General features: G+C 41.3%; 1 protein-coding gene and 1 long non-coding RNA gene across 5 annotated transcripts in view; one reads left to right on the top strand and one right to left on the bottom strand.

Moving 5' to 3' along the window:
- Positions 1-2,165: 2,165 nt before the first annotated feature.
- LOC145421139 (uncharacterized) lies at positions 2,166-3,130 on the bottom strand. Its single transcript, XR_013902445.1, has 2 exons — positions 3,011-3,130; positions 2,166-2,414 (listed from the first exon to the last, which is right to left on the bottom strand). It is a non-coding gene; the product is annotated as an uncharacterized LOC145421139 (long non-coding RNA).
- Positions 3,131-5,553: 2,423 nt separating this feature from the next.
- Positions 5,554-26,955, top strand: part of LOC113007538 (ATP-binding cassette sub-family C member 4-like) — a 39,058-nt gene continuing 17,656 nt past the window's right edge. For all 4 annotated transcript variants that reach the window (XM_080290551.1, XM_080290550.1, XM_080290549.1 and 1 more), the window contains exons 1-20: positions 5,554-5,804; positions 6,266-6,376; positions 9,115-9,235; positions 9,334-9,558; positions 9,645-9,734; positions 10,108-10,271; positions 10,374-10,499; positions 10,682-10,931; positions 11,028-11,135; positions 11,371-11,460; positions 11,805-11,996; positions 12,123-12,217; positions 12,300-12,386; positions 12,464-12,560; positions 13,674-13,902; positions 14,105-14,232; positions 14,382-14,419; positions 14,711-14,805; positions 15,228-15,374; positions 20,897-20,976. In XM_080290551.1, the coding sequence (XP_080146677.1) occupies positions 5,731-5,804; positions 6,266-6,376; positions 9,115-9,235; positions 9,334-9,558; positions 9,645-9,734; positions 10,108-10,271; positions 10,374-10,499; positions 10,682-10,931; positions 11,028-11,135; positions 11,371-11,460; positions 11,805-11,996; positions 12,123-12,217; positions 12,300-12,386; positions 12,464-12,560; positions 13,674-13,902; positions 14,105-14,232; positions 14,382-14,419; positions 14,711-14,805; positions 15,228-15,374; positions 20,897-20,976 (2,547 nt within the window). In that variant the 5' untranslated portion in view covers positions 5,554-5,730. The remainder of the gene's footprint in view (positions 5,805-6,265; positions 6,377-9,114; positions 9,236-9,333; positions 9,559-9,644; positions 9,735-10,107; positions 10,272-10,373; positions 10,500-10,681; positions 10,932-11,027; positions 11,136-11,370; positions 11,461-11,804; positions 11,997-12,122; positions 12,218-12,299; positions 12,387-12,463; positions 12,561-13,673; positions 13,903-14,104; positions 14,233-14,381; positions 14,420-14,710; positions 14,806-15,227; positions 15,375-20,896; positions 20,977-26,955) is intronic.

The following is a 26,955-nucleotide window of genomic DNA, read 5'->3' as shown; positions in this document are numbered from 1 at the left end:
ATGAATGGACTGATTCTTATATAGCACTTTCCTACTCTCTCAGATTACTCAAAGTGCTCTATACAACATGCTCATTCACCCAATCACACACTTTCTCTAAACTGAGCACTTCTTAACTACTTCCATGCACATTCCCACTCTTGACATGGAGACTGGAGGATCCAGGGATCAAACCACTAACCTTCTGATTAGTATGTGACCTGCTGTACCGCCTGAGCTACAGCCACCCAGTGGTAAACGCGAGCAAACTCTCACTAGGTTTTGGATAAAGTGTACACTCACAAACCTGTCAAACCTGCATTTGAAATGTTGGTTACCACAGCAGTATAGTATTGCAACATGGCATTTGGGTCTTCGAACTAAAATAGGAAAATAGGAATATAAATAGTGCCATCATTGCCAGAACTGGCCCACATCTGGTGGACATACACCCTTCCATGATACCAGCCAGTCAGAAGTGCCAGCTTGATGCCAGATCTGGGGAAGACCTGTTTTCTATGAGCCTAGGCCACATAAACCAAACCATAAGCGGGCCAGATGTGGCATGCCATCACATAAACAGTGCCATCTGCGCCAGGCCTGGCCCATATCTGGATGACATACCACTTACCATGCCAGAAGTCAGCCCGCAGTGCCGACTTGACACCAGATCCAGGCCAGACCTGTCTGCTATGTGGGGAGGTGACTGTTGTTGTGATTTGGAGCTGTATAAATAAAATTTAATTCATTGAACAAATACAAACAAACATTTTAAAAGATACCTTATATTTTTCACCTTGCACTGGGAAGTCACGAACAGTATAGGCAACAGTTACCACCACTTCCTCATGCACTTAAAATAGCCGCATTTAGATAACTTATTAACAACATGGCATTCTCTCTGATGTCTTACCTCAGACGAATGTCCCTTGAGTCAACAGAAATGTGTTTATAGGAGATGAACAAAAGGGCGATCAGGGTGTCTTTGACAAAGGCCAACTGAATTCAGTATGTGAATTACAGCTCCACCTGGTGGCTGTACACTAGTATCTCCCACCTTCATATGGAGGGACCTTGAGTTTTTTTCCCACCCATCCTTTCTGGGATTATTTTTGTCGATATTTTGTAGAATGTGGAAAAATAAATATGAAACTGGTAATACTGATAATATGTGGCAAACAAACAAACAAAAAAAAAGGATTAAACATAATTAATTTTGGTATGTTATAGACATAACTTAAATGCATTTTCTTTGAATTTTTTTTTGTTTCTTTCCATTGTGAGAAAGTAAAGCATTTTAGTTATTTTAGTATTTTATGCTTATTTTAGACCTATGCTGTCGTTTTCTGTCTTTCTCGCCTGTTAGTGCTTACATGTCTTGGGTTATTTCCCCTGTACCTGGACCCCAGAGACACCCAGTTTGACATTTCCTACAAAGAGGTTACACATTTACACATTTGCCACAATCGGTCTCTGAAATGCAAATTGTCAATTGAATTAACTGTTTGATTGCTTTGTATTAAGGGCCCATTTTAATGGAAATCAATCAACTGTACTTGTGGCTAAAAAAATGTTAGCAACAGAAATAACAAAAGATAGAGTTCAGAGACTGTGTTACATAATCTACTGTGACAGATACTGAATGCATGCTTCCATGAAAAAGAAAATAATAAAAAGTGCATATCTTACAAAATTCCATTAAAAAAAAATTCAAATACATTTTTGAATTTCACCTTTTAAAGAATTTTGAGGACTTTGCTGATAGATTTGCCAATAGACAAAAAGTGACACATTTGTTTCACTTAGTCACCACACATCAAGACTATTTAAAGAAGCAATTCCACAGTATCCACACTGTACACAGCAAATCCAGCATGTCCAAATTAACACTGTCGGATTTGATTTCAACACTATTAAAGTGTCTATATGGGTCCACACCAGAGAGTGTTAATTTAACTCTTTTTGGAGAGTTGGTACGTTAACTCTGATTTAGTGTTAAACACCAAATCTGTCTGGAGTTGATAATTTAACACTTGGTGTTAAGAGTTTATATATTAACTCTCAAAGAGTATTTTAGTTTAACTACGTAAGAGTTATCTTCTAATTCATTCTAAAAAGCGGGAATTTTACTGTTCTGAACTTCTAGAAATTTCTTTTGGAAATAAACATTTACTAAAAAGATGCAATGGTTTTTGAAAAACATTTATTCTGAACTGTGCACCACAATTTCAAAACATTTTCTGAAAGATGTAACAGTATACATGTTTTCACTTTCATTAGTATTTTGTTTATCAAAAGGTCTGACATGGTAAATGCAAATAACAGCATTCTCATCACTTATTTCTTCAATACAATATGCATGTCCTTCATTCATCCCTTTGTGGAACTTCAACGCACTTCTGCTCTCCCCCATATTCCATCTTCACAAGCATATCCTGTGTGGAGATCGAATAAAAATTAGTTGACACTAATTAATGGCACAAATAATCCAGTAAACAATTGCAGCACAGTAAAAAAAAAAAAAAAAAGGAATCCTCTTTGAGCCATTACTTGTGTAAAGTATTTTCCCAAAAGACAAGGACACAGACAACAGGTAATACTGAACTAAATGTAAAACCTCAACCTTTTTAATTTTTACCTAAACCGTGTGCACAAAACTCTGGAGGGATCTATGCTAACGTAGAATCCAGTCAGGACGCCTGCTACTGCTGTTTGCTCGTTTTTTTTGTTTTTTTTTTATGGGCGATCGTTTTCAGGCTTCAAGTAGCACCATTATACCAACATTTCACACTCTAGACATTGTTTTAGGTGTATTTGACCAAAGATTTGACTGAAAATTCACATGCAAGCTTTTTTCAAGGCTGTGGTATTTGCCCGCAAACAATACCTTTCAGCTAGCTAAAACAGAATATTATGCTATCAGCGAGCAACATGGCTAATGCCTTCCACACAGCTTTGTCTCAACTCCAAAGAGCCACAGAAGTAAAAGCTCATAATAATAATTGAAACAATATTTGAAAAAATGACTTACCAAGCATGGCAAACAACTCGAATATGTAGTGCAAAATGTTCTGAAACGGCTTCACTTCAGCTTCGACTGAAGTGCTGGGGGCGGAGTCTGTGAATTTACTCTGTTGGTGTCATAGCCCCTCTAGGAGTTCAGAGTTAAGAGGTCAAGAGTTAATGTTTCCATTGTAACACCTCCAGATTTGACAGAGAAACACTCATTTTTAACACTCGATTTTAACTACTATCATTTTACACCTCAGAGTTACATTAAAAGAATGTGACTCTGCTTAGAGTAAAATTAACTCTACTTTTGCAAGGAGACTATTAACACCAAAAAATTTAACACTTTTGAATTTGCTGTGTACCTTACCATAAATTTATAGCTCAAAAAGATTATCAACATAATGCATGTGTTATTTAACCATAAACATAGATGTTCTGGCTGTTTGGGAAATATAAGATTTCTGATCTAACCTTCTAGCTGTAAGATAGTATGATGTGGTCTGCAGTGCAGAGATCCAATGGCATTTCCAGCACAGTTGTTCCACAGACCCTGGAGCACCCACGTTGCTGTGATGACTGAGGAAGCCCGGCTGGTGGCCCTCCATTCATTGGACACTGTGGCACCGATAGTGGCTCCTAACCCAGCCACACCACAGAGGAATGCCAAAATCTGCAAGCCTGACATTTGTTGGGTTAAGGTATGTTAGCAGTCTTTTAGTAGCCTGAAGAAAGAAGAAATAAAAATCCTTTCAGGCTAGCAAATTACACCGTGGACATGTGTTTCACTGAGATGATTAACAGACAAAACATCTTGCCTGCACATCCAGAGCTGAGGGGTGGACGCAAAGAGTAAAGGAAGTGGGCAGTTAAGCATTACATTTTGAAAGGGACTCTGAGAAAATCTCACTTAGTTTGTCCAGGTTTTCATCTAAAAATACTGTCAAGTGACACATTAACATAAAAAATAATAAAAGAGTAATCAGTAATCCTAACAAAATGAAAGTCAAAGTGACAAAGTCCAGTTCTTGTTCATCTGCTTCTGTTTAGCAACTGAATGTCTAATGATTTGCAAGCTCATTTTAACATATATGTTGTTTGTCATGTCTCCTGGTTTCACTCAAGAGAAATCTGTCAGACTTATCTAAAACAGAAAAAAGAAGAAAAAAACTGATATGTGTTCATTCCAATACTAAATCAACCTATTGACTAAAAGTTCAGGCATAAAGCCACTCCTGCCAAGTCATGTTGACATAAGAGTCAGATTAAAGCTTCCCTCTGGAAATGAGATGAGCCAATAATAACAACAGTCAGCCCTAAACTGTGCCCAGTGTTGCCCTTTTATCAGCTGTTACAAGTCCCACCTTCATTGCATGAGCAGTGTAAATGACTACTGAAACTATCTGATAGAAGTATGATACCTACTATAATTAAAATGCATATTATCAACAAATGCTCTTAAAAAATATAAAATTAAAAAAATAATCTATGTTTACTGCATGTTTCAGCTGCTAAAGTTGGAGCAGGTTTTGCTTACTTTATATGCAGTTAGAAATTTTAGTCTAGTTGAGGCCGGTCGTTTCCAAATGATTACCAGATAAATGAGAGGGGCTGGAAAAAAACACAAAGGCCTGGCACTTTCCCTGCTTAATTTTTGCTCTTGTACTGAATTGAGATAATTTGATAAATAGTTTAGATAAAAACTCGAATGGACTGGCACCTATTAGAGCACTTTTCTAGTTAATTTGAATACTCAAAGTGCTTTGTAGCTACAAGTGCTTTGTAGCTTCATCTGCATAGGCACCTTTTTCTGTGCCTAAGTGCTTTGAACCTAACATTCCCACACTCTGATGGATGCATCAGAAACAACTCATGGTTCACTACCCTGCCAGAGGACATTATTTAGATGCCAAAGAACACTCAAGGAGCATTCAAGCCACCGACCTTCTGATAAGTTAACATCTTAAGCCACAGTGACCATGAGACTTCTGAATTGGACACTGGTCACTTCTTAGATTCTGTATTTTGTAGCTTGTCACATGTCAAAAATGTGTAATGTGCATTTTAGAAAACTTATCTTAGAAACGATTGAAAGATATATTATTCCAACCTATTATGTGAAAACAGAACAGAGGTTCACAACAGAATTGTGAATCTAAAAAGTTGCTTCAGCTGTTGAATAACTGTAAGTATGTTTTGTGTACTCGATTACTTAAAAAAATGTATTAAAGTTGACGTACAATACTCAAATAAACGTGTACTACTTAGTTATTCCTCCCAGTGTTTTCCGTTATTGACCATTTAATTGAATGCACTGTAGATTCATAAAGAAGAGTCATCATGTACAATGGGTGCATGATCTCTGAACTACTGAGCGATACATTATACTATTTACTACAAGGTACAACATGACACCATCCCCTCTTGGGATCTGTAACAGACAGCAAAGAAAAATGTTTCTCATATGAAGCAGAGGGAGCCTTGTAATGGACTCTTGTATCAGCCAATCTGCATACAGTGGGCGGGCCACGCATCGTCCGCGCTCATCACAGCCAAACCGGCTGACAGCCACCTGGGATAATCCCGTGCTGGACGTCGGTAGGTGTAGTATTGACAGTAGTCGGAGTCTACCCCAGCTGCTCAGCTGCTCAGTCAGTGTTTCCACTTCTCATTGTTTATCGACAACCCCTCTGCCACACAGCAGGCAGAGACTGTCTCCAGGTTGCTTTTTCTGTTTGGGTCATGGAACCTCCGCGGAAGGAGGCGAAAGATAATCCTTCGGCTTCAGCTAATCTTCTCTCCAAGATTTTCTTCTGGTAAGAAAACCGGCCTCACGCTGACAGCTTTCTGTGACATTAACCGAGTGAAGAGCTCTCCTGTCTGACAGTTTGTGACCACCCAATGAGGCCTGTCCATGGTTATTCAAGGTCCATCCCTTGAATAAACCACACGGTTACCGAGTGAAGTTTGTTACGTGGTGTTGAAAATAAGAGTTGTTCTAGAGTAAAGTGCCGTAAAGTTGAAATATCAGTGATGCAATGACAAGTAATGTGTAATAATGGAGAATTAGCATCAGTTTTTTAATTAACCCATTTTATTTACATTATATGTACTATATACATGCAGCTATTTAAACTAGGACAATATGTGTGTATTAAAAAGCATAAATGTGGTGTGATTAAAAAAAAAGTACTGTATTTACTTATGACTTTAAAATGTAAACAAAATAAAACAAAATTATGCCTAAAAAAGTTGCTTCTGTTTACTTTTCCTTTAGTTGGCTAAATCCCTTGTTCAGAATTGGATACAGAAGGAAGCTGCAAGAGGATGACATGTACAAAGTTCTCCCGGAGGATGCATCTGATCGACTTGGAGAGGAACTACAGAGGTGGTTTAAATTTATTATGTCTGATTGTACTCAAGGTTTTTGTTTGGTGCTTCTTATAGAATCAGTCTACCAGTTTTCCCTCATTGTAATAAAGGCACCCTTTTTTAACAGTGATTCCACTGAAAGTCAAGCTATACAAAGTACTAACTGAACAGTCTCACGTGCTAATAAATTCAAACACTGATTCAGACAACGGTTCCGACTTTTCAGCAACTCCCGCCTTCATATCAGGTCGAGTATTACAGCACAGAACCAGGGTCATGAACAGAACTCACATTCACATTTGCCATCATTTTTGCTTTATTCTCCGGTACTGTATCCTGTGACATTTTATTAGATAGCACAAAAGGCCGTTCTATCATGCTTGTCCTCTCTGAGCAACTCTTCATGGAGTGGGTTTTACAAACACTGCCGTTCCAGCTTTTGTGGCCTGCCAGTGTCAACTAGGCCCTTGTGACCTCTTTACCTTGACTGACCCACTTCCCTGCTGGTGTTCACTTCCATTTCAGAGCTTTTGAAGAGGACAGACACAAACCACCTTTGGGCCTTTCTTGCTGCCAGCATCAGTGATTGTGGAAATGGCAGTGAAAATGTCAGCTTAAAACTGTAGAAACATCCAGCTTATGGTAACACTCACTACAATTTTTTTTCTGCGCAAATGTCAGCATTTGGCATTCAGGACCTTGTTCACTTCCAGTACTCTGAACTACTATATATTGAAGCTAGAGCTGCACACTCCTGGGAAGTACCAGTTGGATTGAAATGACTCCCTTCTCCACTGCTAAAACCCCTGTGTGTGTGGAGAGGCTGCCCCCTTTGACGAAGTTTGGCATCAAAAGTGTGCCCTGGAGATGGGCCCATCTATATTTAGATGGTAGTTCTGAGGGCATAAAAGTTATGGTTGACAGCACTCTTTTGTACACCGCAGATGTTTAAGCGTTAGTGTGATACATGAGCAGGTGTTCCTCAGAAGACCGAGAATGTCAATACAGGATCAGACTGTGTTTGAAAAACAGTCTGCAAACAGTGTTTTATAAAGTTGCAGTGCAGAAATCAATCTGTAAATCTGAGAGTTAAGCGGTGCAGAATCCATAAGCACTGGTCTGCAGAGATGAGGAATAAAGGGATATGGTTAAATATTCTTGACAGAGGGTATGTCTGCTGTTGCCCAAAACAAATGCACTGACCTAAACGTTTTACCTTGCATTCAGGGGATCTGGGATTTTCCTGGCTTGGTTTACTTACCTGCAGAGGGAAGGGTAAATTAGTGCAAAGTTAATCTAAGTGACCGTCTTAGGCAATCCTGATGGGAATGGTCTTTTCCACAATGAGTATCCATAGTGCTCAAAGGATCAGTGAATAATTTGATGAGTATAAAAACCATTCAGAGTCAACAGATCTCAACTCAATTAAACTTATTTTAAAATGTGAAACTTTCTCTTTAGCATGTATTTTAGAAGAATGATGTTTCATCCCTTCATTAGCATCTTACAAACATCTAATAATGTCAAGGCTTTTCTGAAGACAGTGATTTTTACAATCAAGTATTTGGCTAAAGAGCAGCATGGGTAAGGAGCTTGGTCTCATGTGGGAGATGGAGAAGTAGTGCTATCTATATATAGGTGGGCTCACCTCCAAGCACAATGTCAACCTTAATGCCAAACACTCTCACAGGGGGCAGTCCCTCCCATAAATCGGTGATGTCCAATTAAAGAGGTGCCAGGAAGTGGCAGGGACCTTCATGAATCTCTGGTTGGCTTTTACGCAGCTGGGTATTCTGCTATTGGAAAAGAGTGCACCTTTGTCTGGTGCATATGGCATTTTAGAGTACTAGCAGAAAGTTGAGTGGTGAATTCTTCTCTTTACTACAAACGCCGATGTGGCATTGATGTCAAGGAGGGCCTGATGACTGGCCTGGAATTAAGCATTGAGAGCAAAGTCTTAGTATGTAACAATAAGGGGTGTTACAGTAACCACTCTAATAGAAGAACAGAGTAAGAATGACCAGATGGTTTTTGTCTAGCTTCTTGACAAAATTTGAAATTAAATGGTAAATGGTAAATGGCCTGTATTTGTATAGCGCTTTACTAGTCCCTAAGGACCCCAAAGCGCTTTACATAAAAGGCGGGAAATTAAAGTAAACATGAGCAGGGAAGTGGGCCAGACAAGGTAAGGAGGTCATAAGAACCTTATTGGCAGGTCACCAAGGCTACATTCACATTGGTTGTGAAATAGTGAATTGTTGAACTCTGTTGGAATTGTTTGGAGAGGATAAGAATAACTGAACAGTTTTTTGTGCAATGTTAAATACATTTTGAGAGGGCCGAGGTTGATGGTGGATAAAGCCGCAGCTGGATTCACGAACCTGCTCCTGCTTTTTACCTTTGTTTATGTCTCAGGTTGATATGACAGGATGTGAGCGTGTAAAATCCAGACAGCTATGCAGTGTGTATGCCACATACTGTTCACATTGTGTAGCATTGTATTTATTGTTAATATTATGTATCAGCAGTAGTGATAATAGCGATAATAGTGATCCATACCTGGTTAGTTAGTATGAGCAATATAAATTAACAATTATAATCCTTCACTCTTCTCTTAAAATACACTAAGTAGAAATTGATTTTGCTTCTTTCCTGGGGAATCACCAGCAGTGTATTGCTTTATTACTGGCTTTGAAAATCTTCCTATCAGGAGTATTAATTGGTTTTCTTTCTATTTTCCGACACATTTCAAAGGTACTGGAATCAAGAAATTCAACAGGCCGCAAACGATTTACGGTCGCCTAAACTTACCAAGGCCCTCATTGAGTGCTATTGGAAATCATACTTGCTCATTGGATCGTACATCTTTATAGAGGTATATCACAGTAACAATGAAAGTGCACAGCAAGAAGTGAGAAGCTTTAAAATGTAAAATACACTGACATTTCTGTTTTACATTCCCTTTGCTATCAGGAAGTCATCAAAGTCATTCAGCCAGTGCTACTTGGAAAGCTGATCGAGTACTTTGAGAGCTACGACCCAGCTAACTCACCTGCGGTCTCTGAGGCGTACATCTATGCTGCAGGCATCTCACTCTCAACCATCAGTCTGACTGTCCTTCACCATCTCTATTTCTACCACGTTCAACGAGCTGGGATGAAGATTCGCGTGGCCGTGTGCCATATGATCTATCGAAAGGCGAGTCATTATGATATGCCTGCAAATAAATGCCATCCTCTGAATTCTGCCGTGGTAAATTGAACTTACACCTTTGTTCCGCAAAGGCTCTGTGTCTTAACAGCTCAGCACTGGCCAAAACAACTACAGGACAGATTGTGAACCTCTTATCCAATGATGTCAACAAGTTTGACGAGGTGAATGAAAATATCTGCACTCAGCTTCCAGTTTAAATGCTACCTTCCTGAAAGCTATATTGCTAAATTTTGCTTGGAACTGTTTTATACATATATTGATTGATTTATTTATTTTGATTATTTTGAAGTCTCTGCTGTGTGGTGCTGCTGAACTATACTGTAATATACTGACAGGTGTTTCTATTATTTTGTCCATTGTATTTATTTGAGTGTTGGTGTTAAAAGAGAAACACGAAGTTATAGCCTTACGTAGGTTTTTCTGCAGGGATTTATTATCTTGTATCTTTGAGTTAATGTTTTTCTTTTGACTTGCATTATAGATGACCTTACTCTCTTTGCCTTTGCAATATTTCTGCTTATGCTTTTCTTACAGGTCACATTATACTTGCACTTTCTGTGGATTGGTCCCCTGCAAGCAGTGTCTGTGATAATATTGTTGTTGTATGCGATCGGCCCGTCGTGTCTCGCGGGAATGGCTGTCTTCTTCTTTATGATGCCAGTACAGACCATGTTTGGACGTTTGTTCTCAAGACTGAGGTTTGAAGTCTTTTGCCAGATTCATTAAACATGCCATACATGTGCTGTTTTTCCTCCACGTGTTGTGTTGCATTGATTCCATAGTTTCAGTTTTTCTCTTAGGGCTGAAACAGCAGTCTTAACAGATGAGAGAATTCGCACAATGAGTGAAGTCATTTCTGGGATCCGAGTTATAAAGATGTACGGGTGGGAGAAGCCTTTTGGTGCGCTGGTGGATGAGGTCAGAAGGTACAGTTGATCTAACAATATACATATTCAGCCTCCAAATGTCTACCTGTAGAGGTTCAAGTGTGATATTGTAAAGTTATTTTTTAATATGAATATTAGAGTGAGTTAGAAGGAAGATTACTGTAAAGTGCAATAAAATAAAAACTGTGCCAAACACTGCCATCCTATTTTGTTTTCCACAGAATGGAAATCTCTAAGATCATGAAAAGCTCTTACCTGCGTGGCCTGAACATGGCGTCTTTCTTTGCAGCCAGCAAGGTCATCATCTTTGTCACCATCTGCGTTTATGTACTAACAGGGAACAAGTTGTCTGCCAGCAGAGTGTTCATGGCAGTTTCCCTCTACGGGGCAGTGCGACTCACCATCACGCTCTTTTTCCCCTGTGCCATAGAGAAGGTCTCTGAGTCTCTCATCAGCATAGAAAGGATTAAAGTAAGTATATTACAGTTAGAGGCTATATATTTTCCAGTAGTGTGTTCTGATTACTTTGTATAAAAACTAAAACAAATAATCTACTATTCTTGTAAGCAATTTCTTCTGCTGGATGAAGTTGCTCCTCAGCATCTTGGCCTTCCTGTGGCAGAGAAGAAGGACTGCATGGTGAAAATTCAGGACTTAATATGCTACTGGAATAAGGTAGGAAACATTTTGGGAAATGCGTCTTTCCCTCTCATCCTAAATATGTATCGCATGCAATCTTTTGAGCCCTCGAAGCATAGCTAGTATTATACACTATGCTACACCAGCTGCGATGCTTGTGAGACAAATTTGTGGTTTTGAGCTATGCATAGTAGGTGAACCAAGAATTAAATTAATTGTTGTGTATTTACTACACACACCGATGTTCAAACTGGCTTACTTTTTCTTACAGACTCTTGAAACTCCAACCTTGCAGAACGTGTCTTTCGCAGTGAGATCAGAGCAGCTCCTGGCAGTAATTGGACCTGTTGGAGCTGGAAAGGTCAGGTCTGTTGTCAAGTCTCAGATTTAGTGAAGCACACACATGACCATGAGCCTGACATGAGTTAGGTAACTCTAAATACTTCTTACTGAAAATCTGTTGTGTTTACCACCAATTTCACAGCAGAAACCCTGCCTCTTAAGTTTCCTTATTAGTATATGATGCTTGTTTAATACATACATACTAAAATGTCCTCCCTAATTGGGAAACAGTTTTTGTAGGTTTGCTAGGCCTCTCGACTCCAGTTCCATGCTGAGTTCTCTGAGCAAGAAAGCGATTTTAAAGGTATTTCCCAAAATGTAAATATTGCAGTTTAAACCTAATTTTTTGTTTGTGCATTTCAGTCCTCGCTCCTCAGTGCCATACTGGGAGAACTGAGCCAGGAAAGTGGTGTCATCAAAGTCAAAGGAGAGCTTACATACACTTCTCAGCAACCCTGGATTTTACCTGGTACAATTCGAAGCAACATCCTTTTTGGCAAGGAGCTCAACCTCAAGAAGTATGATAGAGTACTGAGAGCCTGTGCCCTAAAGAGAGTGAGAATCACCTTGAAGCATGCTTGTCAATAATACAGTCTTGTAGCAAAGTTAGAGCTATTTTGGCTTTCAGTACTCTGGTGCAAATGGGAATGTTGGGAAAAGTTGCTTTTGTACCCTGATCAGGACATGGACCTGCTGCCAGGTGGTGACCTGGCGATTGTCGGGGACAGAGGGGCCAATCTCAGCGGAGGACAGAAGGCAAGGGTCAGCTTAGCAAGGTGTGCTGGACAACAATACAGAAAAATGCCGGCTTATTTGGTAACAGTGACAGAGATAAAGTCTGTGTGTGCGTCTTTTTAGAGCAGTGTACCAGGATGCAGATATCTATTTGCTTGATGACCCTCTCAGTGCTGTGGATGCTGAGGTGGGCCGGCACCTCTTTGAGGAGTAAGTCCTGTTGCCAGCATCTTACTGTTGTTTGTGAAAAGAAGTTGGCAGTTTTTCATGTTATTTCTTCTCTGCAGGTGTATTTGTGGACTTCTGAGGAAGAAGCCTCGTATCCTGGTTACTCATCAGCTACAGTATCTGAAGGCTGCCGATCAGATCGTCGTCTTAAAGGAGGTGTGAGCTTGAGTTTTGATTTAAAATACAAAATATCAGCAACTTTATTAGGTACACTTATGTAACTTCTCATGAATGCAAACGTCTAATCATCCAGTCACATGGCAGGGTGTCAGTGCATTTAGGGCCAGGGCCAGTAAACAGGGAAAAATTGCATTTGTGTTTAGTTTTTTGGGTGATTTATAAAAGTTGGGCTGTTTTCTAACCACAGGGGGAATAAGTTCATGTCAGTATCAAGCACAAAAAGTATGACAGGCTTTTTTGGTGTTAAATATCAGCGCGATTAGGTGTAAATTGTGTGTTGCAAATTTTAGCCAATCAGTTTACACACTTGATTTAATAACTCTCCTCTATATATTTAGCAAAGGAACTTCCAGGAGAACATGTGCAACAGAGTCAGTGGCAAAAATCTCTGAGTTCGATTGGAAAAACGTTTCATAATCTGAAAAGGGATGAACTGAACTAATAATATGATAACCAGTACATCCGCCGTTCAAGGAGTTTTAATCACAGTTTATATTATTAGACATAGATTTTGGCCACTGCTAAAAGTTTGTTATTTTGTATGATGTATTGTATTTAAAAGCTCGCTAACACTTCAACAGTTCTATACCCCAAATTATTATGTTTTAAAACAAAGAAAAAATAAAATCAACCTAAAAAAATGAACTTCTGCTCCTTTTTTTGTACTTAATATCTCCATTTAAAGATGAAATTTATGAATTCCTGCCATCTAATTAGTATACATGGCCATGTTCAATGTAATATTATATTGATTAGCATTAAACTAGCATTAAAGCTAGGCAAAAGGCACAATGTACTTTTCTACTTTAACAGGAGTGTTTCGTAATAGTTTGGTTTTTTGCAACACTGTTGCCCTTTTGCAATACATTTTTTGACTTTGAGGAAAATAAGTTAAAAATAAGTTAAAATGCCAAAAAAAAAAAAAAAAAAAAAGCCAAAACTGTTAATTTCTTTGTCTACGAGTTTGTTATTGGTAATATTAGCAGTAGTACATTTTCTTGAGCCTACATTTTATGTTGCCTATAGAATCTTTATGACAATATAAATCAGCTATGCCGTTATTAACTGCATTTCTTTTCTCTCTGTCAGGGCCAGATGGTGGCCCGAGGGACCTACAGTGAGTTGCAGGGCTCTGGACTAGATTTCACCTCTCTGCTCAAGGAGGATAAGGACCAGGACGAGCAGAGGCAGAACACCACTCCTCTCTCAGGCCCCGTCTCCGGCCTCCCCCACGCACTCTCTGACAACTCATCTATGTCTTCCCTTTCTTCCTCTCGTTACTCTTTGATTGAGGGAACAGAGCCACTTGCAATGGTAGGTGTATGTAAAGCACTAGATTTTAATTGGAAAAAGGTTTTTAACCAGGCATGTATAAAACTCCTCATGTGCCTGCCTGCTGTGCATCCTTTAAGCCACTAGAGTGCAGGAGAAGCTAACTTTTCCTGCTTACCGTTCACTACAGCCTGCTTTGAAGTGTTGCTAGATGACTGGAATTGACACTAGTGTCTATTTCTAGGTAGTGCAACCAACAAAGGAGGAAAGCCGCTTTGAAGGCAACGTCGGCCTGCATATGTATGTGAAATATTTCATGGCAGGTGCTAACTTCCTGGTCCTCTTGGTCCTCATTTTATTGAATGCCCTTGCACATGTGAGTTTACTTTTTACTTTCTATCATTATTGCAAAAATACAAAGGATTATTAATTTTTAACATAAGATTATTTGTAGTGACATTAGCAGTTTTGTTGTTTGCTTAATGTTTGACCTAAAAACATCTATGTTTTGTTTTGTTTTTTTAGCTTACATTTGTTCTGCAGGACTGGTGGCTTGCGTGCTGGTGAGGATTTGTTTTTTTGCAAAAATAAATACATTAAGTAATTAAAAAAAAATCAAATAATGGGATTCATAAGTGAACTGGGCGCATTTACCTGGACTGAAAATGGTTTAATAGAACATAAGTGAACAAAACTGTCTTTCTTGACTTTATCTGTCACTTGTTGAAACTGACCTTGTGCTTCGAGATGGGAGGAATGTGTGTTGTGTAGTGCCTTCACGTTGCAGCTTTATTCCTTTGTTGTGTTTATTTGTCCTTGTGGATTTTTGTTTCTTTTGTGACTTGACTCGACAGGGCCTCTGAACAGAAGCACATCAGTGTGACCGAGCACCTCAATGGCAGCTTCCCTCGGCAGCTGGACCTTGACCTGTACCTAGGTGTTTACGCAGGTGAAGCTCACTGAGCGCATATTGCTTTTTGTGTACTCCTGAATCTCTGAATACCGCAGCCATTCAATGAACAGATCCACAGTTCTTTGGCTGTAGCCCAAGGCCTTCAAGGCCCAGTGTATGTGTACATGGGCCTCAGCTGTACAGCGAGATAGCAGTGCCTTTCTTGTTCTCTGCCGTTGGATTGCTCCGATTGCCTCCTTGTGACTCTCAGCCTCTTCACTCGCTCAGGCTTTGTGCTCACAGTGGTAAATCAGCATTCAAGCAAATGAAAAAAAAAAAAACACAAATGAAGAGGAAAAAAATGTGTTTTTGTGCGTACAGTATGCTCAACAATGTCACTTGAAATGCATAGCTAATCACAGAACAAGCACAAGGATAAGACTATGCTGTGCTGATGTTAGTTTTTGTATTTTTGTCAGGTTTAACAGCCACTTCAGTTGTGTTTGGCTTCGTACGCAGTCTGATCTTCTTCAATGTCCTGGTGAGCTCGGCCCAGACCCTTCACAACAACATGTTTAACGCCATCCTCCGGACGCCAATACGTTTTTTTGACATCAACCCAATTGGTAAGTGGCTCACCAGCCTTTCGCGTTCACATTTTAATGACATAGCCTTTTTTATAGCATGGTCAGTGATATGAGATGTTTATATCCAGAAGGACCTGCATCCAGTCGTTGCTGGAACATCTGGCCACTAGAGAGCAGACTGCTCCTTACTTTGTCATGTTTTCATCCACTTAAAAACATTCAAATACTTTTCTTTATCCTCTATAATTTGTCATGGCTATCAGGTTTCTTATGATGTAATCATTTATACATTCATGTTTTGTTTTTTATTTTTAATTAATATTTTAATCTGCTTAATTAAGATGTTTTTCCCATGTTAGGTTTTTAAACAGTCATGTTTTATTTAATGTGAATAAACAATATAAACAACTCATAAATATTTATCTAAGATGTATAATAATAATAAAGAAGTTTAAAATGAAATGATTGTAAAAGTCACTGCTGGCAGGTAAAGACTGTGCAAGCAAGATGTTAATTGTGTCAAAACGGTGGTGATATGACTTCATTTTTTAGCCATAATGTACTTAGAACCAGCAAAGAAACTGCTATCTATTTCATTGTGAGCCTGAACAAAAACAGCAAACAATCAGATTGAATATATGGTGTTTGCAGTAGATCTTGGACGGTGTTGCGTGTGGATTATAAAGAAGTGTAAATAGAGACATATTTGCTTTGTGCGCTGTATCAGAAATGTTGATTATTTCATTAGCTTTGTAGGCTGGAGCTGCTGGGTCACTAAAGCTGGCAGATGGACGTCATTTTAAAAGTGAGCAAACACTCCAAACGTGTCTGACTTTACTCAGGGAGGGAAGCAGTTCTTTTTTCTTTATTTTTTTTAAATAGGCGTCAATGAATGTGAGTGGATTTGCTTAAATTAGCTTTTTTTCCCCTCTTCTCCATAATTTATCTCCATAATATTAGTGCATTAATTAAAGACCTGTTTTAATTAGGTGAAGTAATGTCACTACAATCTGTCATTCATATCCAAAGTCAACTGTCAAGTGGCCCACTTTGATAACTTTAATTTTTCTGGAGCATTGTTCACCCGTCAGTAGATAATTACTCTGCCTAATCTCCTCATAGTGACATGCGTGTACAACACAATCAGCTTGGGTGGGAATTCTCAACAAGAAGGGGAACTTGTATCTGTATAATGAGTCATAATAAGCTGGTAACACAAGTCTAAATATGATTTGAGGGTGTTCAGGAGCTTGTGGTTTCTGCTAGCATTAGAAGTGGGTGTAGCGACAAAGCTTTTCTTTGCAAAGCTGTGTTTGGAGCAAACACCGCGTGTCTTAATCTTTGACTTTTGTTTTTACTGCCGCCGTTGTGTTATGCATTGGACTACCTGGCAGCTTATCTGGGTGTGCCTTGCTCGGTAATCTATGCACAGGAGGAGAACAAACACTTTGAATAATGTAATAATCTGTTTAATAGCGCAGCAAAGGAGAGGCTTAACAGACACTGCTATCTGATCGCTGTTGTGCTGCTATCAGTAACCATTGTGTGACCAGTCCAGTCATTACAGCTCGGTTGCTAGTCTGGCAAACAACACTATGTTTGACTGGATTTACACACACACACACACACACACACACACACACACACACACACACACACACACACACACACACACACACACACACACACACACACACACACACACACACACACAACTATCCCGGAGTCTGCGTTTCCTTTTTCCTCCATTCAGTCAGCAATAAATTAAGAAAATATATATCAGTATTTTTATTTGCACTGTGTAAATAAATTCAACGTACTTATATTTTACCCCCCCCCCTTCTTTTGTTATGTATTGTTAATTAATTTATTACCTCAAGTAAAAAAGCATCATGACAAAAGCAGCTGTTGTCAGCTCCTCTTCTTCCCTTCCTAATGTTTTCTTTCTGTCTAAACACTTTTGTTCTTTAAAAAAAAAACACCCTGCCACTTCCATCACAGCGTTTACATTCACTACTGTCTTGTCGTAAGTGTGAGTGATTTGTAACTGTGTGCACATGTGTTGTTAAGGATTTGACAGCTGTTTACATGTGTAAGTGATAGGTGCGCTGCTGCTGCTGCTGCTGCTGCTGCTGCTGCTGAACAGGCCCGGTGTTTGATAGCCGTCCTCAGAGTTAAAGGTTACCATTTCAAGCGTCGCTGCACAAAGGTCTTATTTGTTATTCTGTGAATGTGGTTTATAACAATGGAGTACAGCTGTGGTGAATTATGATTGACGGAGAGGTATTGTGGCTCTTCTGTATCTGCCACTGAATACCACTGCGCCATTTAAATCTGTGACTGTGTTATCTTTTGTGCTGCACAGACATAGTTGATTTCCAAGTTGGTGCTTTCAGTGATTAAAACTCTTTTTCGCGTTGTGACAGTACTCTTTGATAATTTTAGAGATGACAGAAACCACAAGCAGCTTTTTCCTCCGTTTTATTATTTTAAATGGCTTTAAATATTCATGCTGCCCCGTTTGAGTAATGTGTACAGTCTTATTGCAGCTGTTCATCCAAATGTGATCCATTTAGAGCAGCACAGACAGCGGTGGATGTGTTGAGCTGATGTTGATCCCTGTAATTTAGTGTCATTGAGTGGGCTAATCCCCTCAGAGACTGCAGGCCAGGGCTTCAGCTCATCAGCACAGTCGAGGAGTGGAGTTTCAGTCAACACATGCACAGACACACATCCACAGCCCTGTCTCCCATCAGCATAGTGGGCCATCTCAGAGCTGGGTGTTGCTGTTGACGCAGTGAACATTAGATCTTCTGTAGTCACTGATGTGAGATTCTAATTGTGTCCACAGAGGCAATGTTTTTAATGTCTGTATTTCAGGTCTGGGATGCAAGAGTGTTAGGAGTGAAGTGAAGGAAGTACTGCAGAGAGGATGATGATATCGAAGTGTGTAAATTGAATGTGGAGATGGAGCCGTGTGTGTGTGTGCAGTATGGCTGATAGGGCTCCCCCTCGCTCTGCACTTCCACTATTTAATTGCATGAAAGGGAAGGAGAGGAGATTGCAGGAGCCTGGCGGTGTGAGCGAAGAGAATGGATTTAGAATGTATTAGTATTGGCAGCAAGGCGCCGGCGGTGGGAGGCTGCCCCAGGCCTCCGGGCCCTTCATGGAAGTGCAGGTGAGCCGTGCCACCTCCAGCCTTGGCAGCCCCCTCCCTAGTATTTCTTCATTATCACACTTGTCTCACTGAAGGGCCCCTCCAACTGCACTGGGGCCCACACATGGAGCGGCTCTGAGTCGTCTCCTTATCTTGATGTTTACAGGGAACAGCGATTTGCCACACGCCCCGCTCTAGCCGGACCCCACTGTTCCACTTCTTTAAGTGTGATTGGGGGCCCTTCTCACCTAATATCTCCACCTAAGAGGCCACCTTAGTTGGGAGGGTTTGATATTTCCTGAGCCTGAAAAGTGGTGCAAATCACCCCTGGAGTCTTAAAGCATGAGAAATTGTTTGATACTAATGCTGCTGATATCCTGAAACGTCTATACCCCTCTGCACACAATAGGTGATATTGTTGACAACCACCCAGAGTGATTGAAGCCATTGTCCCACACCGATCTTACCTCATAGGCATTTCCATGCAGTGAATGTCTTTGTGTAACTGCATCACTGTAATGTATCCCCTCTATAGTCTGTGCAGGATGGAGAAGGCTCTTTACTTCATCCCCTCTGAAACTCTGTGTTAACTGAGCCGCTTGTCAAACAGCTGATAGCTGACTGATGTTCTCTGCTCTAGCACCCTCTAACCATTGTATGATGTAACCCAGAGAAACCTATCCTTTTCTTATTGGCATTGTTTGTCAGATATGCATGAATTTGGGTCATCTATGGCTTAGACAGTAAAATTACGTAAAATATTATTGGAGCTTTCACAAACACAGTTTGACAAGTACTCCCCCCTTATTTCCAGACTAAAGCAGCAAAATTCTGCATTGGTATAGTAAGCGCTCTACCCCCTTGCTTGAACCCTCCCCTCGGGATGTCTGTATGCTAAAGGGGCACTCACACTGTGAATAAGATTAGTCTGCCTCCAAGTGTACAACATGCTTACGCCACTTGACTTTGAATCAGTGCTGATTTGGAGCATTGCTGGGTTGTTGCGGGGAATAATGCTCTGGCTGGGTTTTTGCAATGGCTGTTATGGGGAGCCCGGCCTCGTCTGCATGCATGTTTTTAGGCAGGAGCGGCATTTTGGATAAAGCTGTAAGCTGCTTACGGCCGTGGAGAGAGGTGATTACAGGGCCCACCTCCGTAGGACTGACTAAGAGGCTCGGAGGCAAGTTTTAGGTCAGCCGTGCCATGGCTCCACCACGCCTCCAGAGTGCCATGCCACCACATTCTGCCACCATGTTGCTCAGTGTTTCCTTTCTCTTTTCTTTTACCAAGTCACACCCTATTCCATGGTGTATTCTGTGAGCCTAGATAAACTCATCTGCATGCCTGTATTGGTTTGTTTAACTCTATCAGGGGTTGCACCCTGCATTTTGTGAGTACTGCTTTATTTACATTGTCGTCAGACAGATATTACTGTGTGCATAGCCATTTGTCATAGTGGAATACAGCTGCTCTCCTAAATACATTAACAAACATCATGGCCGTATTTTAGGCACACTGCAGATTGTTTGTGTCTTTTGACCTTAGAAGAGTTCAAGCTGTGGCAGTGCTGCCGCTGCTCTGGTACCTGTTGTCTGCCTCTGAGAACCAGGGGTCTTCCTTCAGGGACAGAGATAGTAAAAGCCTTTCTGTCTTGCCTGCCTTTAAGGAAGTGTGCTTTGGGGATTGGCTATCAGTGACCCTGCAGTACACAGTGTGTGAAAGCAGCTGGAGTGTAATCTTATGTGCTGTGGGATCAGAATAGTGGAGCAAAGTTACTAAAGGAGTAACAATAAGGGGCTGCCACAGCACCTGCAGAGCACTAGCCAAAATAATGAACGACCGAGCAGATTGGAGGCAACTCAATTAACGTCACTGACACTGCCAGTCAGAACATAAAGGCAGGTACGCAGCTTCTGTTGGCCTTTTGTTCCCTAACAAAAGGTTCCCTCGTGTATTCAGCCAAGAGTAGGACAGTCTTTATGAATCACTAGATAAATAATGATTCATTGTTTAATCTAGATAGGCCTGTGTTTTCCATTTGATATCACACTGTATGTAACCTCTGTTCTATTAAGGGGACTCTGATAACAGTTGCTTAATAGTCTAAAGACACGAACGGAATTGAAACTAACAAAATATTGTTTTTATGAATGCAGAGTAGTTAATGGATAAAGCAGATCTGCATTTGGTTTAGATTTGTTGCTCCGAATGTCATATCTGAACCTGTAACAGTAAAAAACTTAATATGATAAATATTCAAGGAATTGCTTATTTTTTCAGCTCGCTTAAGTGCACTATTATTGTTGTACAAATGGCATAACAATATTGGCAATATAAGAAAAATGCTGTTTCTATTATAGAGATATTTTTTTAATCTGTTCTTTTGTGTTGTGCTTTTTCTCAGGAAGAATCCTCAACAGGTTTTCGAAGGACATCGGTTACCTGGACTCTCTGCTTCCATGGACGTTTGTGGACTTTATCCAGGTGAGTCTCACCTCGGCAGGTTTGGTTGCTGGCGCAGCAGCATGGGGAGGCCATTTCATGCCTGGCTAAACCTGCTTTGTGGTCCGGGTCCCCTAATCTGGAAACAATTACTGTAGGATTACCCGCCAGCGCAGCCCAGCGCCTGCACAGATTTAATAAAAGTGTGCACATAGGCTGAGGGTGTGGCTCCCTCAGCGTGGCACAACAGAAGTGGCATCTTCAGAGAATGTGTAAGGAGAATAAGGAAGTGATTGGAAGAGAGAAAGGGACCAAAGAGGAAATAAAGCCACATGATGGGTCAGATGTGGAAGGGAAAATAGTGGAAATGTCAGGAGAGGGTGAAGTGAGGATATTGTGTCGAGTGGCAAAGAGAAAAAGTCTGACATGAAGTGTTTACAGGAGTACACCTGGACTTTCGCCTCTTAGCCCAATTCGCTTAATGCTTAACAGGTCTTATTGACCTGCTAGCCAAGGGCCACCCTGATGCAAGCCCAGGTTAGGTTACCAAATGCCACCCTGCCACCATGACAGCCATCTCCCACGAAACCCTGCGGAGATGAGCCAGCTCATGCACCTAGCGCCACAAAGAAGGGAATGTTCGCTGCACAATTCGAGGTAGAGGAGCAGGCGTGGCTCCTTGGTTTGGGCCAAAGAATAGAACAAAGGCGCGCTGAAAATGAATCCCCCCTCCACAATGCCTGAATGATGTTTGTGGCAGATACCCATCTCACAGTAGACAAAAGCCATCTTAAATGCTGAAAGCACAAAAGAATAAACGCACAAAAGCTTTTTGTCTGCTATAGTTCCCCTCATTTTGATAATAAGGTGAATAATGGTTAAAGTAAAATAATAACTTTTGTAGAGGGCCAATAGGTCCAACCAACAACAGTGAGAGTAGACCACGTCCTGACATAAAACACAGATGGGTTTCAGCTGTGCACTTTTACTTGAATTTCTCCTGCTTTCCTCTTTTTTCTAACTGTGTCTTGATGTAAAAGAAATAAAATCTAGACCAGGCCATGTCAAAATCAGACTGGATATGTGCGCATTAGTCTTTTGCTGTAGCTGAAAGTGGGATGTGATTGTTAGAGTGGACAAAGGTAGCATCCTTTGGACAAAGCACTTTTGTTTGTGCTGCTTTCTGCTCTTGTTTGCAGGTGTCTTTCACGGAGCAGCCTTTAATGCTTTCAGGAAGGAAGATTTTCACTCTTTTTTTTATCAAAGTATTAGCTGTTGAGAAAAGCTGCTGATCTCCACTATTGTTGCTCATTCGTGGAGGGACGTTTCCCCATAGTTATTGTCTAAATGGTTGTCAGAAGGGAATAAAGTGAAACTTCATAAACAATGCCCTAACTGGTTTATCTCTTTCTATGGAGAGAGGCCGCTTCTGTGTGGGGATTTGTGCCTTAGCCTCTCCCCCCTCCTTTCTATGGTGGAGTAAGCACTTCACAGCCCTTCAGCACTGCCCCCCAAACCTGCCTAACAAGGGGATTCCCTCAAGCTGGGGGAACCTGGTTACACCCCAGAGCCCTATTTTTCACAGGTCTCATTTAGTAGTAATTTAGTATATTGGGGAAAAAGCCTCTTTCTCTTCCATCTTTATGGTCAGGGGACAAAGACAGAAATGTCAATTAAAAACACCTCAGGCTTTGGGAACTGTCAGCTTTTGTGTGGACTTGACCTTTAAATCCTGGGTTGCCTCTATTTTCACAGAGAGGGCAGAGGAGGAGGCCAAGACAATAGGGGGTGAGTACAGGGGTCTTTCAGCGGATTTTTGTGTGAAGGCTCTTGACCAAGTCGCACCACCAACTGTTGGGACCTGCACTGCATTTATAGCCCTGCTTATCCAGGCAAAATTCAGTTTGTCCGGATGTTTTCACTAAGACACCAGCTGACTTAAGTGTGACCCAGCCTGCTCTTGCCAACGCTAATTCCTTATAAAGACGGGAATAAACAAATTACGGCAATAAACCCTTTTGTGTGCGTGTGAGAAAGAGCAAAAAAAGAAACAGAGACAAACCAAGCACTGAAGGGCTGAACACGCACACAAGTGCAGAGAAAAGACAGCTATTGTCTAAAGAAACACTGGCGGGTGGATCGTTGTGTGAGTCTCTATATTGTGGCACATTGTGTATCAGGCCTCTTTAGTGGCTTTGTGGGATATGAGAACTGCTGACGTAATCGTGGACGCTGTAGGATGGGATTTCACCTGGCTTTCTCTGCTTCTTTACCACGCTGGCGACTAAAGACTGCACTGGCTCCAGGCATTACACAGGTTAGCCTGAGAAACACAGAAGATGGTCCAGTGGAAACATATATAGGCTGTGCCATTAACCCTCTTTGAGCATTGTTTTTATGACAGTGCCTTTGTGACACAGAAAGGTGAGCGGTGGCCTTAGGATCACTGACCTATGCTTGTCTCCCTGAAAAATAAAGCGAAACAGAGGAAAACATCATCATGTGACCCTGCGTGTGTATTTGTGTGCGCTTAACTGGCCACTCAGCAATACCACACATGGTCATTTGATGGCGAGCACCGGCCAGCAAAAGCTTCCCGTGTGAGTATGTGTGGTCTCCCATGATGCTGTGGTCCAGCACCTCAGCTGGTCTGACTCAGAATGCAGGCCAGACCCAGGGCCCTTTGAGCCTGGGAACTGACACAACAAAGTCCCAATCTAATCTTGAATCTCACCTCACGTCAGAATGACGAGGACAATGAATTCTAGGCTGACTTTTGTATTTCTGAATTGTTGTTTTTTGTGTGTGTGTGTTGTTTTCAGGAGGGAAAAAAAAAGGCTGAATGAATTTGCTGGACACTAGTGATTTATAGTAGAGAGTGAGGGGAGACCACATTTCAAAGCCTTTCTCTTATTTCCAAAATGGGGTTGGAAATCAGCAGCTTGACTGAGCCCAAATAAGTGACTTCTTTTACCTTTTCACAGCACACAAAGGCCTAATCCTAGGACTACTTGAGCCACCAATGTAGACAGCGTCTGAGACCACCACAGTATGTGTCAGACCTTCCTCACCACACACAAAACACATTGACTGCAGCTTTATGAAGTGAAAATGGCCCAGAAAGGGAAAATGTGAAGGAGGTGTCCACAGTCATTTCACCCAAAGAAAAGCCACAGCATCTGGGCATTTAATGCTAAAATAAAGCCCAAACACAGAGTAGAATGGATTGGGTCACTTGTATTGTTCCAGAGCCCAAGTGGAACGGCCCTGTTTTGTTTCAGTACCACTGACCCTTGCAACTTATTGTGCTGCTCAGTCACAGAAAAAGTGTGGAGTTTAAAAAAAAAAAAGAAGAAAAAATTCCAACGATGACAGAGGACTTCTTTTGAGAATTTTTCTTTACCACGCTCACCCCTCATTTCCTGTTTTGTTTGCACTTCTTTCCCAGTGGCAAATATTGCACACTGTCAGTAAATAAAGGGAGGATGAAAAAGGGAGTTGTAAAAAGCATAATGATTCCGTCTGTCCGGAGGGATGTTTAATTAAAGCGAAGTGTTTATTTTCAGCTGGTGAACAACAGTCGCTATCATTGCCGAACACAAATATAGCAATTAACTCCAATTTTCTACATTTATTTGGACATCAAAGAGCTGATAGAATAATTGAGAAAATAAAGCAATTAGGGTCAGCAGAGATCTGAATGGTCTTTGGACACAGCAGTGCGCCCAGTTTGCCTGAATGACTGAATCGCATGCGTGCGGTAGCTTTCTTTTCTCGCTAAAGAGCTATTAGAGCTAATTCTTTATTTAAACAGTTTGTATACAAAACCTTTCATCCTTTTATCCACTTTTATGTGCAGCGGGATGTGGCTTTGGGAGTTTTCTGTTCCTGTGTGGTTTCATAGGAGATATGGATGTGGTCTGAGGGGGTGAGGTGTATACTTGTAGGCTCACTTATCAGAGTCATCTGTGTGTAGTGTGGGTGGGGGCCACGGTGTCCCCGATCCTGACACGATAAGCGCCAAACCACGCAAATGGATCACATCAAACAGGGCCTTGGCGACAGCGGGCCCTGGGGAGCAGGAGGAGGCAAGGCTTGTATCTAATGGTTCCTGTTCCTCCTACGGTCCCCTTAGATGACCCCACTGTTAGATAAAGCCAGCCTGGCTCAGACGTTTGTGGCCACTGCTGAAATGGGCCCAATTAGAATTCAGATTAACCAACCAGCAAAATGTGAATGAGCAGTGTCACTGTGTCACCAGTCATCAACTGGGTAGTGAAAGAAAAACAGTGTAGGTGATAAGACATTTGTTCAGTTAATATTTGATCCCCGCAAGGGAAGGCTGGATAACACGCGGTAATGGCCTGTGTGCCACCATCTCACTTTGCAGTCTGGTAGCCTTCCATCAAGGCTAAGATTGAAACTTATGTACTGTGAAATTCTTGGGATCAGTTGTGCTCAGTAGCTTCGACTCACTGTTTGATTGTGTGGGCTCCACTACTGCAATGGTTAGACTAGTAATTCCCTCTTATCTGAACTGCAAATGGAATTGACTGGCTTTTCATCATAAAACTACACTGAAAGTGATCATGCTTAAATGTGTGCTTAAGTAGCAGATAACATCCGTAATTAAGGTGCTAAATTAAATTTTCATCTCTCTGGGCTAGTCTGAGTCCACTGAAGGTAACAGTATGATCCTAATCTCCACGTTTTAGGATTCATCTTTTTGGATGTATCTAATTTCAGGGTGTGAGGTTTCAGTCGAACACAACGTATGCCTTTCGGTTAGGAAGTGTTCTTCCAACCCACATTAATGGCTGGAAGAAATGTTGATATACAGTGGGGCAAAAAAGTATTTAGTCAGCCACCGATTGTGCAAGTTCCCCCACTTAAATGATGACAGAGGTCAGTAATTTGCACCAGAGGTACACTTCAACTGTGAGAGACAGAATGTGAAAAAAAAATCCATGAATCCACATGGTAGGATTTGTAAAGAATTTATTCGTAAATCAGGGTGGAAAATAAGTATTTGGTCACCTCAAACAAGGAAAATCTCTGGCTCTCACAGACCTGTAACGTCTTCTGTAAGAAGCTTTTCTGTCCCCCACTCGTTACCTGTATGAATGGCACCTGTTTGAACTCATCATCTGTATAAAAGACACCTGTCCACAGCCTCAAACAGTCAGACTCCAAACTCCGCCATGGCCAAGACCAAAGAGCTTTCGAAGGACACCAGGAAAAGTATTGTAGACCTGCACCAGACTGGGAAGAGTGAATCTACAATAGGCAAGCAGCTTGGTGTGAAAAAATCAACTGTGGGAGCAATCATCAGAAAATGGAAGACATACAAGACCACTGATAATCTCCCTCGATCTGGGGCTCCACGCAAGATCTCATCCCGTGGGGTCAAAATGATCATGAGAACGGTGAGCAAAGATCCCAGAACCACACGGGGGGACCTGGTGAATGACCTGCAGAGAGCTGGGACCAAAGTAACAAAGGTCACCATCAGTAACACACTACAACGGCAGGGAATCAAATCCCGCAGTGCCAGACGTGTTCCGCTGCTGAAGCCAGTGCATGTCCAGGCCCGTCTGAAGTTTGCCAGAGAGCACATGGATGATACAGCAGAGGATTGGGAGAATGTCATGTGGTCAGATGAAACCAAAGTAGAACTTTTTGGTATAAACTCAACTCGTCGTGTTTGGAGGAAGAAGAATACTGAGTTGCATCCCAAGAACACCATACCTACTGTGAAGCATGGGGGTGGAAACATCATGCTATGGGGCTGTTTTTCTGCCAAGGGGACAGGACGACTGATCCGTGTTAAGGACAGAATGAATGGGGCCATGTATCGTGAGATTTTGAGCCAAAACCTCCTTCCATCAGTGAGAACTTTGAAGATGAAACGAGGCTGGGTCTTCCAACATGACAATGATCCAAAACACACCGCCCGGGCAACAAAGGAGTGGCTCCGTAAGAAGCATTTGAAAGTCCTGGAGTGGCCTAGCCAGTCTCCAG

Source organism: Astatotilapia calliptera, chromosome 16 (assembly GCF_964374335.1).
Source record: "Astatotilapia calliptera chromosome 16, fAstCal68.1, whole genome shotgun sequence".
Taxonomy (NCBI): domain Eukaryota; kingdom Metazoa; phylum Chordata; class Actinopteri; order Cichliformes; family Cichlidae; genus Astatotilapia; species Astatotilapia calliptera.
Note: the sequence above shows the minus strand (reverse complement) of the source record. Positions and strands in the feature narration are given on the sequence as shown.